Raw genomic sequence first — 18,284 nt, 5'->3', positions numbered from 1 at the left:
TCTCTAGACTTTTAAGTTTGCTTCCCAGCCTGCCATTTTTCCTGACTGGTTTTCTTACAAGTTAATATGATATTTCCATGATTCCAAATACTTAGTGTGAGGAGTTTAATTTAAGGAGACTATGGATTGTGATAAAAGATAATTTTGATCATCAAGTTCAAACATTTCATAGTGTCCTTCCCCTTTTGCTCACCCCATCAGTCCCTAGTCTAAACCTGATTGAAACACGGAGATGGGTTTCAGGAAGCCCTTCAGAGATTCTTATCCAAACTCAGCCAGTCTCTAAAAACCATCTCTCTCCCTCTCTCTCTCTCCCTCTCTCTCTCTCTCTCCCTCTCTCTCTCTCTCTCTCTCTCCCTCTCTCTCTCTCTCTCCCTCTCTCTCTCTCTCTCTCTCTCTCTCTCTATATATATATATATATATATATTCAGATTTCTTTCCTTTCTCTTTACAGATGTCTGATGGTATTGACTGGTTACACAGCCGCAGGGGCGTGTGCAAAGTAGATCTCTACAGCCCAAAAGGACAGCAAGATCAGGACCGGAAAGTGGTAAGATACAAAATTACCCCTACCAAGGAGTGGAAACGATTGGTGTATGAGTATAGATATCCTGGAGCCCAGGATAGACTAATGGAGAGCAATACTGTGATGTCTCCAAGCAACCAAGCTCAAGGAGGTCTGTGAGGGACCAGCGTGCTTTATACATCACACAAGGACAAATTAAGGGAGAGGCAGGACCAAATGTGATGTAAAGGACCTGGGGGGGGGGCCTACAGGGGAGCTTGCAGGGAGGGAGGAGTGGTGGTTGCCTAGTTACCAGCCCCTATTACCTAACACTTCTGAGGTCACAATGTCACCTAGCTACCAGTAAGTTACACTAAAGTGGGACTCCCTCAGGAGGGCAAAATACTTCATGCTGTTTCCTGAACTTTGAGTGATTTGCATAGTACTTCACATTTTTCATCATGTTCAAGTGCCACTCATACTATGATTTACTTGATATGTATTTTTGCAGTGTTTTAACAAATATATTTAAAATTCAAATACATTCAAAAATTACCATCACCCTAAGCATTATTGTCTGCAAAACCACAGATTTGACATTTTAGGATGTATTTTCCAAATAAACAACGACAAATGCACCTATTAAATACAAACATCTATTTACATACCACCAAAAATATTCTACATCATCAATAGTAAAAATACCGCACTTTGGGAACACTATAGCAGAAAGGGCTCTAAACTGAGAGCCAGGGAATCAACTTCTAATGAAAGTTCCACCTTTGAGTTTCTGTTAGTCAGGCAAGCCACCTCTCTTCTCAGTTTTCTCAATAAATGTGGATATCATACTTTGGGCCTCTCTCTGGTATTCTCACTTAGGAAATATAGTAATGCTAAGATTCTGTCTGCCTCATAATAATCATATTAACGTTTATTGAGTACTTACTATGTACAGGCACTCTGCTAAAAGCTTTACATGCAGTATCTCAATCAGTCCTCACAAGAACCCTACAAGGTAGGTATTGTCATCTCCCAGAAAGAAATTACGGTCTTTAGAGTTTTTCTAAATTCACTCTCCTTAATTTGATGCAGATATGCTTTGTTGACGTGTCCACCCTGAATGTGGAAGATAAAGATTGCAAGGTGGGTGTTCTCTGCTCCCCTCACTCGGAAAGGGTGGGAAACTGCTGAGAGGGTTATCAGGGACAGCATGAGGAAAGGGAAAGGTTGTGGCAGCGATCGGAAAGGTGGAGGAGCCTCAAGTGGAAAGCCATTGTTCTTGGAAGCCCAGGATCCTTGGTTCAGAATTTACTGTCACTCTTGACACCAAATCTCATTTTAGAAGCCACTTAAGTTGTTCGTAAGGCTGAAAGAATTAAAGCATGGAAAATAGCATGTCAGAAAAGTGAAATTAAAAAAAAAAAACCCTGTCCAAAAGTTTGATGACTAATGGGATATGGTTCCTGAGACTGACAGCTTTGTGAATACCTTCAGTGGGGCTGGGGAGAGGGGAGTAGTAATTTGCGGTGGGAACTCTATCATTCTTCAAAGACTAGCTAGCAGCACAGTGCTACCTCTCCTTCAGAAAGAAGAGGGATAATAGGGGACATAACATTCATACTTTGAAGTGGTAGCCTAGGAGGGCGGCCTAAAGAAGTCTCAAAAATTAACTGTTCATAAAAATCTTACCCCTTAATTCCATAGGATGCTGCTGGTTCCAGTTTGGAAGGTGACTTAAACTTGGGAAATCTGGAAGAAAAAGAGATTATTGTGATCAAGGATACCGAGAAGCAAGACCAGTCTAAGGTATACTTAGCCTCTGAGCTCACCCTTTCTAATTCTCAGAGGCCAAAGCTGAGTCTGAGGACTCTGGTTCAGAGATAGTAAGACAACTATTGTCAAATAAGCCCATAAATTTGAACACTATGACATTCTAGAGAACACAGTCCTAGGTTGAGAGTCACGGTAAGTTCAATGCCCGGGTATCTAACAATGGCACTAATCACAGAGGCTCAGAATGCCCTTTCCTGATTTCAGGGGCCTACTGCAAAGATAACCTTGCTATTCTTATCCTAATCAAGATATGGGCTTATAAGCAAGATCCTTTGCAGTGTTCTTTGCTGGCTTGTAATAGACCTGTTGCCCGGAGACCAAAAGGGAAGAATGAGGATATGGAGCAGAGAGAATCCACAATGACCGAGAACTATAGTTGCCTTGTTCCTGCCCTGTTGTCTAAGAGATTACCTAGGCTGTTGAGTAGCATAAAATTAGAACCAATTAGACTTGCATGCCACTGTCACATACAGAATCTTTTGTCTTTGTGTAAGTATTCTAAATTATATCTGTTAGGCTCCTGATTTGGGGTAGGCATTAGAGCACAAGAGAAGTCACCCCCACAGTCCTACAAGCCTGGAGTGGCTGGTATTGGAACAGGATATTTTGCTTTAGTGCAAAAGAGTCAAAGATTTCTTGTTCTATCTGCCTGGGCTCATGTTATAATGAGAAACATCATTTCTGGCCCCAGACACATTTGGAATAATGAGAGTGGGCTCTAAGGAAGGAAAAGCCAGTTACAAAATATTCTCTAAGTAGTTTTGGGTTCAGTTAGGGGTGGCCAACTCCATTTTGGAGTCTCAAGAAAGGGATAAATTATACCTGGTGTTTATTTTTGAAAAGAGCAGTCCATATTTCCTGCACACTAGGCAGATCTCCTTGATTGTATCAAGCCCGTTCACAAAAAGTTGACCTTCTCATGACCTCACGTTTCCAGGAATTCTGTGAAAAGACAGGAGATGAAGCAGTGGAAGGGGCAAAGAATGCAATGACACTTAGCGCCGAGTAGAAGATGTGCACAATACATATACACATATCCAGACATGGGCACACACGGTCACAAGCATACAGATCTATACAAAGTGACACACACAGCGATACATACATTTATATACATTAACAAAAGTAATTTATACAAGCAAAGACATACTCATGTCTGGCTACATGTGACATTGACAAACACACAAGAACTAATATAACAAACTTAGGTATATTGGCCTATTCATAAACAATGACTTATGCACATACACAAAGATATACAGTTATACAGCCAGACACTTTGACATGCGCACAGATGACACACATAAACAACCGTAAATATATCCATGCACACCATGCATAAACACTTACTCACATACCCACAACCTTTGATCAAAACACAGTAACATACAGACTCAGGTATAGGCATACACACTTACAAATATACTCCATGTTGATACACACACATAGAAACTTAAAATAACACAAAGTCACTAACTCTTGTTTGTATGCACTGATACACACATCGACACAAATGCAGTAACATCCCCACTCGCATACTCACACACAAACTCAGATGCCGGGGTGTGTGCAATACTGACATACATTCTCAAGCATGCACAGCATATAAATATAACATAGATGATACCCAATGTATTGACAGACTACACAATCATTATACAATCACCTATTTACACATACAATTCATATTTTAACCTACACATTTATTAAAATATCATACATTAATTATTATTAATGAGTATGTATGTTAATATGTGAATGTATGCTCTAATATACATAAATGCATTTATAGCTGTGTGATACATGCTACTGGATTTATATCATAAATACATGCGCATCATTTCCAATTGACTCTTGCTTATTTGCATATTCTCAGACACACTGACATACACACACTTATGGTTACAATCTCACACATGTACAAAATGCACACACTAACATGTACATGTTGGCCTATACAGTAGGCAATGAGTATTGATGTCAACATATTATTACACATGCTTACACATACTCACACACGGACACTGACATACACGTACACACACACATACACGCAGGCACATTTTCGCATTTCACAAGACAGACTGACAAATTCTCACATCTATTGAGATGTTCACACTTACAAATTGCTGTATTGATGGGCATATGCACACAATGGATACAAGGATACATTTTTGACACATATTGAGATAAGAACACTTATGCAGATGAAATTGACAAATAAATTGAAAATATATATAGTTAAGTGCACAAATGCATATACTCTGAGCTTTTGCTGCTGCCACTTGTGTTTGACTGTGTATTGGTGATAATTGTATGTTATGTTCCTATGCAAATTCTAAAGACCAAATCCCTAATCTATGCAGTTTAGAAGATATATCTTCTAAATAAAATAAGGGAAAGAAGTACCCTACCCAAACTCTTATGGATAGGTGTTCTTCTTTTTTTAGACCGAGGGATCTGTGTGCCTTTTCAAACAAGCTCCCTCTGATCCCATAAGTGTCCTCAATTGGCTTCTTAATGATCTCCAGAAGTACGCCTTGGGTTTTCAACATGCACTGAGCCCCTCGGCCTCTAGCTGTAAACATAAAGTAGGAGACGCAGAAGGCGAATATCACAAATTACCCTCCGGGAACTGTTTCAGCGTCTACGCTGATCAACTGAACATAGATTATATGGCCAATGGACCTCAAAGCCTGCATCTAGAAATGACAGCAGCCAAAAACACCAACAATAACCAGAGTCCTTCCACTCCTCCAGCCAAATCTCCTAGCACTCAGAGGGCAGTGATTTCCCCTGATGGTGAATGTTCTATGGATGACCTTTCCTTCTATGTCAATCGACTATCTTCCCTGGTAATCCAGATGGCCCGTAAGGAAATCAAGGAGAAGTTGGAAGGTGGAAGCAAATGCCTCCATCATTCTCTCTACCCATCCCCTGGGGACAAAGGGAAAAACAGCCCCCGCAGTGCTGTGAGCAAGATTGCTTCTGAAATGGCCCATGATGCTGTGGAATTGACCTCGGCCGAAATGCGGGGCACTGGGGAGGAGAGCAGGGAAGGTGGCCGGAAAGCCTTTCTGTATAGTGAATTATCCAACAAGAACAAGGTGGGGGACAAACAGATGTGCCAAAGGGATAGTAAAGAATTTGCAGATTCTATCAGCAAAGGGCTCATGGTTTATGCCAATCAGGTGGCTTCTGACATGATGGTCTCTGTCATGAAGACCTTGAAAATACATAGCTCCGGGAAGCCGATTCCGGCCTGTGTGGTCCTGAAGAGGGTGTTGTTAAAACACACCAAAGAAATTGTGTCTGATCTGATTGATTCCTGCATGAAGAACCTGCATAACATCACTGGGGTCCTGATGACTGACTCCGACTTCGTCTCAGCTGTCAAGAGGAATCTGTTCAACCACGGAAAACAAAACGCTGCAGATATCATGGAGGCCATGCTGAAGCGTCTGGTCAGTGCTCTTCTTGGCGAGAAGAAGGAGACTAAATCGCAGAGTTTGTCATATGCATCCTTGAAAGCCGGGTCCCACGATCCCAAATGCAAGAACCAAAGTCTTGAATTTTCAGCCATGAAAGCTGAGATGAAGGGGAAGGACAAAGGTAAAATGAAACCAGAGCAGTGCAAGTCATTGACTAGTGCTGAGAAAGTCAGTGAACACATCCTCAAGGAAAGCCTGACCATGTGGAACCAAAAGCAAGGAAACCAAGGCAAGATGGCTGGCAAAGCATGTGCCAATAAAGACGAAAAAAGAGAAAAGATCAGCCCTTCCACGGATTCCCTGGCAAAGGACTTGATTGTGTCTGCCCTTATGCTGATCCAGTACCATCTGACCCAGCAGGCCAAAGGCAAAGATGCGTTCGAAGAAGAGTGTCCTGGTTCTACCATGGGCTATATGACTCAGAGTGGCCAATACGAAAAGTGTGCAAGTGGCCAAAGTGCCAAGGCACTTTCAATGAAACATCTAGAGTCTCGTGGAGCTCCTGGACCATCCACCTCCGTAAAGGAGAATCAACAGCTGGACTCTCAGAAGCTGGATATGTCAAACATCGTTCTAATGCTGATTCAGAAGCTGCTTAGTGAGAGCCCCTTCAACTGTGAGGATCTATGTGAAGGCGAAAACAAGTGTTCTGAGCCCAGGACGAGCAAAGCAGCTTCCGTGTCCAAGAGACCTGACAGAGGGGAAGAACAGTGCCAAGACAATCAAGAACATGACTCTATCAGTGGGATGAAGCAAGTGAACCGCCAATTTGTAGATCAACTGGTAGAATCTGTGATGAAGTTGTGCCTTATCATGGCGAAGTATAGTAATAACGGGGCAGCCCTTGCTGAGTTGGAAGAACAAGCAGCCTTGGCAAACAACCCCAATCACCAGGTTGGTAGCTCCAGATGTAGTCATGATGGTGCGGTGTCCCAGAACTATCAAGACACTCCTTGGCCTGAAGTCATAGTTAATAATCAGTGCTCGACAAGCAACTTGCAGAAGCAGCTCCAGGCTGTCCTCCAGTGGATTGCAGCCTCCCAATTTAACGTACCCATGCTCTACTTCATGGGAGATGACGATGGACAACTGGAGAAGGTAAGCAACGCAAAAGGCACGAGAAGAAAGGAGGGTTGGAATGGGCAGGAGGAGGGAGGCAGCGTTGTACTCGGAGGCCAAGAGCAGTCCAATTTTTTCCCCAAGCCTCTTCACTGTGCACTTCACACATTACTTACACTTTAGAAAAAGACAAAAGTGGTGAACCATTAACTGAGTGGGGCTCTGGATACCTCAAGGCCTGTGCGTTTCCACCAAGAGGAGAAGTGAGGGTAGCTCATTGTATCAGTGATCATTTCAACAAACTATTCGGTAACACATCAGGGAGCAATTTTTAAGTCTTCTGTTTTGAGTTTGAAGGCCCTCAAAGGATTGGAGAGAGAATAAAAGAAAAAGGGAGCTCCTCCCCAAACTCATGGGTCCTGCAAGTGCCCAAGAGTACTTGGTTCCTTAAGTTTTTTGCCCTAGGCACCTCACTTGCTTTGCCCCAGTCCTGGCCTCACCCTCCGGTTTCACAGAGGCCAGCATTCGTGCACATACAAGTTCTCTCTCCTCTCTCTCCTCTCTCTCTCACACATACACACACACACACACACACACACACACACACACACACACACACAGCTGTGTTTTCTACATCAGATGGAGTTAAGAGAAATAAAATACTGAACCAAATTATTTTCAGTCCAGGACCAGGAGATTGTCCCTACTTCCCATCTCATCCTTTTTTAGGGAAGCTGGGGAATGGCAACCCCTAACCTTGACCTAGCAATCATCAACAGACTAACTGAAGAATCTAACCCCTATGAGAAGTGTTTGGTGAACACATTTGATCCCAGAATTTTTCTAAAGCTCGAAGTCGTGCAGCATTTGGAGCTATGTCATTAGAGGAGAGACGAGGGAAAAGGAAAGCTAGGTCAGGAGCCTCCAGGAGCCTCCAGTCATGGATCTGTGTCAGGCTTTACTCTAATCCCAGAGGCACGGGTGAGAAGGTGGGTGGGGGAGGGTCCACTGGATCCATCTGGGTCCCTTCTCCAAAAGCATCACATGACTCAAAGCTACCTCTGCTCTCTCCACAGCTTCCTGAAGTTTCAGCTAAGGCAGCAGAGAAGGGGTACAGTGTAGGGGATCTTCTTCAAGAGGTCATGAAGTTTGCCAAGGAACGACAACTGGATGAAGCCGTGGGAAACATGGCTAGGAAACAACTGCTAGACTGGTTGCTCACTAACCTGTGAGCTGACAATTCCTTTGACTCCTCGCCATTTACTCCCCCTAGCAGCATTCCATCCCAGCCTGACACTCCCACCCATCAGGCCAGTGAACTGCATACCACATGATTGTATTTCCTAATACATCTGAGCAGTTGGACTGTGCAAATACAGGGTGTCCAAAAGCTGGGCAAGAACATGAATTAAAAAAATTTAAAAAAAGTGTTTTTGTTTTCTTGATCAGATAGGTCTGAGGCAAGGGAGGAGAATGGGTTGAATTCCAAGGACTGGTGATACAGGGTTGGACCTGTGTCCAGATCTTACCCTGGGTTCTTTGCTGAGCACCCAAGACACAGGGATACAACATATGTCCCAAGTCCCTAAGGAATTTGGTCTGTCCAAATGATCTCAGCTTTACAATCTCTTCAGAGTTTTGCCACCTGCGGCTTCCCTGTTTCTTTCCCAGAATTGCATACCTAACTTGATACTTCCCCTTCTGATCCTAAGGATGCAGCCTTCTCGGTTTTTATTGACAGCCTGCAGATACGCTGTCTTACATGAAATCTAACTGAAGAAAGTAAGTATATCACCCATTACCCAGGCAAGGGGGGACATCGCTCCCCCTTGCCTCACACACACCCTCACTGTTCACCACACATAGATAAATACTATCCAGAACCACAATTGGATTTGATCCTCTTATGTGTGAATAAAGCTTTGAGAAGTCATTTACTTCAACTGATGAGATTTCCTTGTCTTCCATCAGTCTGAGAGAAAATTCTTCTGAGAAGAAAGCTATAGGATAGTAAATTCACAGCCACCCTATGTGAATCCCAATGTCTCTTGTGAGACTAGCACTAAATCCTTAGATTTATTGCATGCTCCTCAGAAGTCAGTCATAATGCGAGAAGTCATTGCAAACAAGATCAAAACCATGGTTTCGGCTGTGTGGTCCTTTGCAGGCTCGCTCGCTGTGGCACACGCTGGTGCCTTTGAGGGGTCATGGCTTTAGTAGAACAAGCACAGCATGTGAGATCCTTCTGGATTCAAAAGTCAAAGCTTTTGCCTCTTACTAGTCACATGGCTTTACAGAGTCACCTAGACCCAGCCTGTTTCCTTACCTGTAAAGTGTAGCCAAAAATTACCTTTGCCAGAGGCTCAAGGGGAGCAATGGACGGCAGGATGCTTTACACAGGGGACTCTTATAAATGTAGCTCCACGAAGGAAGCTGTACCCTGCCAAGGCCATCCCGATATAGTTGCAAGTGCTCTTGATATGCTTCCAAACTGAAAGCAGGATTCTCTGAGTATGGAACCCCGAGAGGTACTTTTTGGGGGGAGGTAAGCAGCAGAGACCAACCTTGCCCACTTTTCCACAACACCTGGACAGGTCAGAAGTAAAGGCAGTACATCGAAAACCGGGGATGTACTGTATGGTGACTAACATAATATAATAAAAAATCATTATAAAAAAAAAAAGAACTAAAGGCAGGCTTCTTCAAAGCAGGACTTTTAGAACTCCCCAGCCTGGATGAAAGCTAATCGGACCTTTTCCAGTCACACCGCCCCATGAAAAGCTTTGGAGCTGAGCTACCACAGATCCTTCCCTTTCTCCTTGAAGAAAATCCTTCATAAACAAATCCTGGGACCAGGGCTGGATTTCTGATGACTCAATCCTCCCTGAGCACAGCTGGGTCCCATAGTAGTTTACTTCCTTGATTAACTTGGCTCTTGACTTCCTCCTGATTTTTATTATGAGATGGCCTTGGGGATTCCTTGGAATGTGGAAATAGAGCAAAGGAAGTTATATGTTCTGCTAAATGAGGGGAGCTGGGGCAAAATGGTCTCTAAGGGCCCCTCCCAGTTCTGACATTTGAGGATTCTAAGAAAGCATTTCTCTTCCATAATTTCTCAAGGAAACTTGCATGGATGAGGTAAGATTAGGGTGAGGAAACTTGATTTTTGCCAGAGCTGACAGACTCCAGCAGAGAAAGGAATGCTTTAGACCACAAAGGGCTCTGACAAGGGTCTGGAGGAGCTCAACAGTCCTTGGGGTTTATTCCTGGAGGGTGAAGCCCTGGCCTTTCACCTCTCTAAATGGAGAAGTGATCCCAGGCACCCTATTGGCAATGTGGCCAGGCTCAATGGCAGCAGCTGAAAATAGACAAGGACTTTGGCTGAGCGGAGAGCCCCACGTGTAGTAGGAAAGGGACGATAGGAGCAGAAAGAGAAGGAATATATGAGTATCTCCTGGTGGGTGATGAATTGGCTTGAAATATCTGATGGTTGCAGTGTCTCTGAACATCAGGCCTCCATTTCAAAAGGAAGTTGTGAGCAAAACTTATCTGGGAGGTTACCGAAAGGCCAGGACTAGGCTGAGGTGAGGTGAGAGAGGCACTCGCCTCAGGGACAAAATTTGAGGGGGAACCAAAAACTCAGTAATCAAAAGAAGTGTTTTAATGCACTATCTTCAAAAAAATTGAAATTAATGCCCCCCAAATCCATGCTGAAAAAAATATCAAAAATCGTAATACAGAAGATCAGTAACAGTGCGGTGCCAAACCATAATGGAGCATGAGGTAAAAGGAAAAACTGGCAAGACTGATTTTATGGGAGTAACAATTTCTGGGAGATTTCCAAGGCAATACTTAGAGAACGTATTGCCCCGGAAACCTGTATCAGTACAAAAAAAGCAACAATGAATTAAGTCCCTGTGTAAAAAACTTAGGAAGGGAACAAATTAGAAGTCAAACAAGTTTGGGAAAGGGGAAATAAAATTTGGATCAAGGGGGACAAAACAAAGAAAATAAAGTTTCACTTAAACCTTAAAAAATTCATTTCTTTTTTTTTTTTAAATCAGAGAGGGAGACAAACCATAAGGGATTCTTAGGGAAACAAACTGAGGGCTGCTGGAGTAACTGGAGTAACTGGATGAAGGGCATTAAGGAGGGCCCTTGATGTAATGAGCACTGGGTATTAAATGCAACTGATGAATCCCTAAACTCTACCTCTGAAAGTAATAATACGCTATATGTTAATTAATTGAGTTTAAATAAAATTTTAATAACCTTAAAAAATTCAGGGGTGAGGAGAGGAATGTTGCAGGGTTTTCTTTCTTGCTCAACCTAAGAGTACATTCATTGTTGCCAAGCAAAGCTCGTATTAGATTAATTCTGGTTAAAAACAGGAACCACATAAGATTTTCCCTGTTAAAATTCCACTTTAAAACAGTTCTATAACGAAAGAAGAAAAATAAGTACAAAGTAGGAATATAGGAGCGGCAGAAATAACATGCCACTTTTGCATAAAATATTTTTACTCATCCATGAAAAGCAAATCCTCAAACACCAGAGGTACTGAATGAGTTTTGCAAAGGTATAGGATAGAAGATACTTGCGAGCTGTAGGAATTGGCCATCAACTAAAACGATTCCAGCTGCTTTCTCCCCAGTGACTCAGAGACATGTGAAAAAATCCAGCAGTTCCCCTGCACTCAAGGCTCTGTGGTGTCAGAACATGAAAAAAATTTCAAAGAATCTGTCAAATTTCTATATCCTAGAGCCACCCAGCCAAAAAGAGGAGAGTCTAATCACCATAGTGACAATAATATTAAACACTTGAGTATTAAGGGAGGCAAAAATGACATTTACAGAGTGCTGAGTGCCAGCCGTTACTCGTGCTTCAACTCTTTCAAAAACCTTGGGGGGAGGGTTTGTTATTAGATGTTTTCACAGATGAGAAATTAGGGGCTCAGGCTTCAAGGCCTCCTTCTAGGCTGTAAGTGGGAGAGTTAGGATTCAAATCCAAGTCTGCCTCAGGTCAAAAACAATATTCATTCCATTCTATCAGACTGCTATCCTAGTAATTCAAAATCCATGTTTATTAAAAAACAAACTATAAAACATGAATGGGAGGGACGCCTGGGTGGCTCAGTCAGCAAAGCGTCTGCCTTTGGCTCAGGTCATGATCCCAGGGTCCTGGGATCGAGCCCTGCATCCGGCTTCCTGCTCAGCAGGGGAGCCTGCTTCTCCTCTCCCTCTGCCTGCCGCTCCTCCTACTTTTGCGCTCTCTCTCTCTTTCTCTGACAAATAAATAAAATCTTTAAAAAAACATGAATGTCGGGGCACCTGGGTGGCTCAGTCGTTAAGCGTCTGCCTTCGGCTCAGGGCGTGATCCTGGCGTTCTGGGATCGAGCACCGCATCAGGCTCCTCTGCTGGGAGCCTGCTTCTTCCTCTCCCACTCCCCCTGCTTGTGTTCCCTCTCTCGCTGGCTGTCTCTCTGTCGAATAAACAAATAAAATCTTAAAAAAAAATAAAAGTAAATAAACATGAATGAGAAAAACTAAAGGAAAACAGATAAATAGGAAAATAGACCTGGCTAGTAAAACTGAATAAAACATCACTCTTTAATTCAACACATAGGTCTCCTATAATGCCATTTTAAATCTTTATGGGATACTCTTAAAGTATCTACCCCAACATATTTATTCATTGCAAAGGGAAAAATCATAACTTCACAACAGGTGAGCCCGTCAATCACACCTTAATTAGGTGATCAAGGTTAACATCATCAGTAAAGATATATTGATACCATGTACCTCCTGATAAGATGTCATGAGAAGAACGCATCACCTCTGAGACATTCTTGCCAAAAACCCATGACCCTAGTCTAATCATGAGAAACCATCAGATAAACCGAAATTGAGGCACATTTGCAAAATACCTGACCAGAATTGACTGCAAAGGGTCACAAGGACACATTTGAGGGTTATGGAAATGTTAACTTCACACCTTGAGAAGAAAGGTGTTTAACACAGATGTATGTATACATTTCTCAAGACTCGTCACTTGTTATTCTATCTAAATTCTATCTATCTAAATTCTATCTACATTATATTTCAACAAAGTTGGTTTTTAAATATATTTAAACCTGATACCTATAGGAAAACAGTCCCCTTCCACTCTTCACAAGTTTACTGTTCTTCTGTCTCTTTCCAGAAAGTCTCCCATTTAGCAAGTCTTTGTGACTATGGGCTCTGAGCCCCCTGTAACTTGCAGCCCTCCCTCCTGCCCCTTGCACTTGGCTGTAGTGGCCCCGAGCAGGCTCCGGAAACTCCCTCTTTGGGAGAATTTCCCTCCCAAAGATCCCAGCTATGTAACCAAGGTGAGAAGCTTTCCAGCTCAACTTCTTCTTGTTATGAATGTCTCTTCCTCAGAAAAGTCTTCCTTCACTACCCTATCTCCCACAGCTACCCTTTATTACATCACCCCGGCTTATTTTCTTCACCTGAACTGATCTAGCTTTTGTGTTATTGTTTACTTGCTTATTGACTGTCTTTTCCCACTAGAATGGCAACCCCAGGAGCACAGGGACCTGTCTTGTCCACTACTGTATCCTCAGTACCCAGCACGGTGCCTGATGCATAGTAGCCATTCAATAAATGTTTACTGAATGAATAGTGATCCACCTAGTTCGGTGTTTCCTGGTGGAGAAAAATAACATTAAATGGGGAATCAGAAAATTCATCATTAACCATGGCCATTTAATATCGCTTAATCATCTTAATATAACCAAGAGTCTGTTTCCTCACCTTAAAAATTGGGATGCTAATCAATACCTTTCATATCTACGTCTCTGGAGGTGTTGTACAGATCAAAGAGCAAAGCAAGGTGAAAATGTTTGAAAATATGCCTAAACGCGCCCAATAAATATTCAGTGCAAAACAATAATTAAAATAAGAATAACTTTTCCTGAGCTTTATTTATTTATTTTTTTACTGACCTCTTACTGTGTGTCAGGCATTCTTTAAAGTGCTTTCCACTTTAATCCTCCCACCAACCCTCTGAGGTGAGTACTCTTATTAGCCCATTTTGCAGATGAGGCAACTGAGGCCCAGAGAGGCGGGATAACTTGCTCAGGTCCACACAGTTAGAGGAAGTAGTCAAGTTAGGATTCAAACCCAGACAGTCCTGCCTCTGAAGCTCCCATTTTGTACTGCTCCATAGAATATCCGGACCTTGTCCATCACGTCATATGTCAGGATAAGCCCCGGCTGACTGCAAGTAACACTGACAGACTAGAGTAGGCCTGTCTCAGAGGCAACAGGAACCTCTAGAGTGGTATGAATGGTTGCCTGGAAGGAATCCAGGCTGGTGGATAGGCACAGGTTTCCAAAGCCTATTGTAGGCATAGGCCTTGGCCCAGAAGAAGAACCAAAACTACCCCGAGGCAGCAGGCAGCTGGGACAGCTTCTGGGACTCACAGAGCAGGCAAGATTCCCTAGTGCAAGCAGAGGTGGTGCTTAAAATGCATCCTTGGGGAACAAAATGATACTTCACACTTGCTCACAGTGCCCAGGGCCTCTCCTTTGGTGGGAGGGGGCTGGGCAACCAGTGCCGAAGAACAACGCCAGACAACGCCAGACAAGCTAGCGCATGTGCGCCCTGGCAGGGAGAGAGGGTGGTGCCTCATGGCGCCCAGTCAGCGCTCCCAAGAGCCACACTACAGAGGCTCAGGCGTGGGGAGGAGAGGTTAAGAACCACTTGGGGTGCTAAGGACATTTGCCAATCAGTATTAAAGTATTTCGAAATGTTTAACAGCCAGTGGGGCTGGACCTGTGCCTCAAGTCTGAATACTAGCCGGAGGTTGGAAATTCTCTACTGTCTGCCATCTTTCTCAAGCCTCGGGGCCTGGCTAAAAGTTGAATTCAAGGTGACATCTGAGGCAAATCCAGGTGAGGAAGGGGTGGAAGGGAGGGAACCCCAAGTTGCTCCTTCTGGCTCACAGAGCTCTATCCGTGCTTGGATCCCTCGGTATGACAATGCCCTGTTTCTGGATCTGCCTTTCTTCTAGACCGTAAGTAGCACACAATAGATGGATAGAAAAGGTCTCCCACCTACTGGGCAGCCAGCTCATCAGTGTTTGTTGGGTAATAGCTAACATGTACTGCGTGCTGACTTTGGGCCAGGCCTCTCACCTGATGCTTGCTGCACCCCTATTGGTAACCCCATTTTGCAACTGAAACAAGTGAAGGCAGGGGAGGATCAGAAACTTGCCCATACCTGGGATCAGCACCGGCAGCCGAATTCTGGAGGCTGTACTCTGAAATACTGTTCTTGATGTAAGTGGCTGGTGGGTAGCCATACATGTGCAAAAGGTCAGAGATGAATAAAGTGTGACCTGTTTAGGAACTTGAGAGGCATATGGTAGCTGGAGTGTAGGCTGTGCAAAAGGGAGGTCATTGGTGACAAAGCTGGAAAAGTCAGTTGGCATCGGATTATGAAGGGCCTTATGTATCGTGGTGAAAATTTTGGACTCACTCCTAAGGTCAATGAGCCTGGCAGTTTCAGGTGAGATGTATGTTCTAGAATGTTCTCTCAGTCTGTTCTGGGAAGGATGGATTGGAGGGAGCGTTGTGCTGCTTGGCTGTTATCTACTTCCTTCATTTATTTCTTTTTTCCCCTCCTCCATTTTCCATTTTTAAAATGCCAGCTTCGGGGCGCCTGGGTGGCGCAGTCGTTAAGCGTCTGCCTTTGGCTCAGGGCGTGATCCCGGCATTCTGGGATCGAGCCCCACATCAGGCTCTTCCGCTGGGAGCCTGCTTCTTCCTCTCCCACTCCCCCTGCTTGTGTTCCCTCTCTCGCTGGCTGTCTCTGTCAAATAAATAAATAAAATCTTTAAAAAAATAAAATAAAATAAAATGCCAGCTTCACTGGACTTTACTGGAGGTTGAACAGATTTATCCGCATCTGGGCCAACACATTCCTGGGGGCCAGGAGTGGGAGGTAATGGGCCCCCTCTATGATTGGCTCAAAAATTCTAGCTGTAGTGGAGCCAGTTGGTGAAAGGGAGAATGGTAGGTTTCCACTTCCCTTCCCTAAGGCTGCACTTTGTCCCACAGCCTGGACTGACACTCTCACTCACATCAGATGCTAGGAGAGGTAGACCCCAGACTCCACGCTCCCTCCACCCCCAAATGACAGATGGTTGTATTTTCTCTGACCCTGAAGTGGTCTCACACAACACCTCCCAGAAACTATAAATCCTGTCCCAGAACTCAGCAAGAGAGAGAAGGAAACACAAACACCCTGACCTGCTGACCTTCCCCTTAGGGGTTTGATAGCATCTGTCCCCCAGAGACCTTGCTTTTGGAAAAAAAATTTCTCCTGTCTGAGATTTCAGGTGCCTTTGTCAGCCAGCCCTGTGGCACAGACTGCCTGCTGGAGGGAAGAGGGGGCTGGCCAGGAAAATCTCCTCCAGCACCAAATGGTCCACTTCTGAACTGATACAGCAACTTAGCGTTCCTCATCCTGATGCAATCTCGAGACGAGGCACACCTCTAATGACTTGTCTTGGCCTATATATATATTTCCCTTCACGTGTATTCTTGGGGTTTCCATCCTCCTCCCCTGACCCTCCCTTCTCAGTCTCTCATGGAATCCCCTTTCTCTGGCCATCTGATACATGTTGGAGGACCCCAGGATCTATCCTCAGCTCACTGTCTTCTTACCCCCCCCAACCCCTAGCTGTACCTACTTTGCAAAGGGTTGGCAGAAGGCCCAGCTGCAACATGGCCAGAAAGAACTAGGGCCAGGGTTTGGGTCCTGAAAGAAACCAAGAACCAGAGGAAGCAGAGGTGGGTCTGAGATGAAGTTCTCGCAGTGACGCTTCTTTGTTGGAGATGGGGGAGGGAGTGCCTAGGGTTTTTTAAATGCAGATTCCCAGGCCATGTCCAGGAAAAGTCTTGATTCCTTAGTTTGGGGCTGCAATAGAAGCATGCGTATTTTGAAAAATCTTCTCTAAGTGACAGTCTATTATTAACCCTTTATGTTTTGAAAAAATTAGAACCTGTGCAAAGTTGTAAGATTAGTACAATGAATACCCATATACCCTTCATCCAGTTTCCCCATGTATTAGGATTTTGCCATCTTGCTTTATCTATCTACCTAAGCACACAACTGACTAAAATCATGTATATGTAATTATTGTGTCAAATAATAATTATTATTTTGCTGAACCATTTCAAAGTTAGCGGCAGACATCATGATATTCAATGCTAAATACTTCAGTGTGTATCTCCTAGGAACAAGGACGTTCTTCCACATACAACTCATATTCAATTTTCCTTAGATATCCCAATAACGGCCTCTATAGACATTCCCTTCAATCCCACCCACAATTCATATATTGCGTTTAGGTATCCTCTAGTCTCCTGTAATCTAGAACAGTTTGGCAGCCATTTTGCTGGTCTTTCATGACACGGACATTTTTTTTTTTTTAGTACAGGCCAGGAGTTTTGCAGAATGTATGAGACATTTTGATCCACAGCCAGGTTTAAGGACAGCTTCGAGAGTGCCTTAATTTGGAGAGGTCACAACCAGGCAATGAACTGAAAGGCAGGCCTAAGGCCAAAATGGCGGGTTAGGAACGGTACAAAAACTGGAAGGAGGTCTGGAGTGAAGGGAAGAAGGGTGGTGGCTGGGCAGGTTGGATAGCTCAAAAATACAAGGCCACAGCAGCTATTCTTCCTACAGTTACAAACACTGAAATCCCCGCAGCAGTGATTCACATGGTGATTCCTTCCGTCTTCTCATGTGTCTCCCATGCCCCAGGCCCTCATATGGAACCATCTTCTGGATGTAGACATTTATCGAGCATATGCTACATGCCAGGCACTGTTCTAAGCACATGACATCATTTAACCATCACAACAAACTCTATGTGATAGTCCCTGTTTAGTGGGCTAGGAAACCGAAGCACAGAGGGGGCGGTAACCTGTTCAGGGTCACACAGTTAGTAAGCAGGGGCCCAGAATTTGAACCCAGGCAGTTCTGGCTCCTCACTTTTTTAAAACAATTTTATTTTTTAAATTATTATTCAATCAAATTGACTTTTTTTTCTTTTGGTTTACAGTTCTATGAATTTTGGCCCATGTATAGATTCATGTAACCACCACCACAATCGGGATACATACAGAACAGGTGCCTCACCCCAAAAACTTCCTTCTTGCTATCCCGTTATAGCCACCCCCACCCGCCTCCCCCACGTAGGGAGAATACTAATTTTGTTTTGTTCCTTTTGCAGGCTGTGTTTCCAATGTCAGCTAGGACTTTTAACATTTTGCACCATTAAGCAGGCCTTTCCTAGTATTGGCCAACCAGCGGTCAGTCAGTTGGGTCCCACAGAAGGGAGG

At 43.9% G+C, this 18,284-nt stretch overlaps 1 protein-coding gene across 1 annotated transcript; it reads left to right on the top strand.

Moving 5' to 3' along the window:
• The first annotated feature begins 454 nt into the window (after positions 1-454).
• AKAP4 (A-kinase anchoring protein 4) lies at positions 455-8,120 on the top strand. Its single transcript, XM_026513249.3, has 5 exons — positions 455-550; positions 1,598-1,648; positions 2,210-2,311; positions 4,789-6,927; positions 7,965-8,120. The coding sequence occupies exons 1-5, from the start codon at positions 455-457 to the stop codon at positions 8,118-8,120; spliced, it is 2,544 nt and encodes an 847-aa protein (XP_026369034.1).
• Positions 8,121-18,284: the final 10,164 nt, after the last annotated feature.

This window comes from Ursus arctos, chromosome X (genome assembly GCF_023065955.2).
Source record: "Ursus arctos isolate Adak ecotype North America chromosome X, UrsArc2.0, whole genome shotgun sequence".
NCBI lineage: Eukaryota > Metazoa > Chordata > Mammalia > Carnivora > Ursidae > Ursus > Ursus arctos.
The sequence above is the reverse complement of the archived record's forward strand: the minus strand, read 5'-3'. Positions and strand labels throughout refer to the sequence as shown.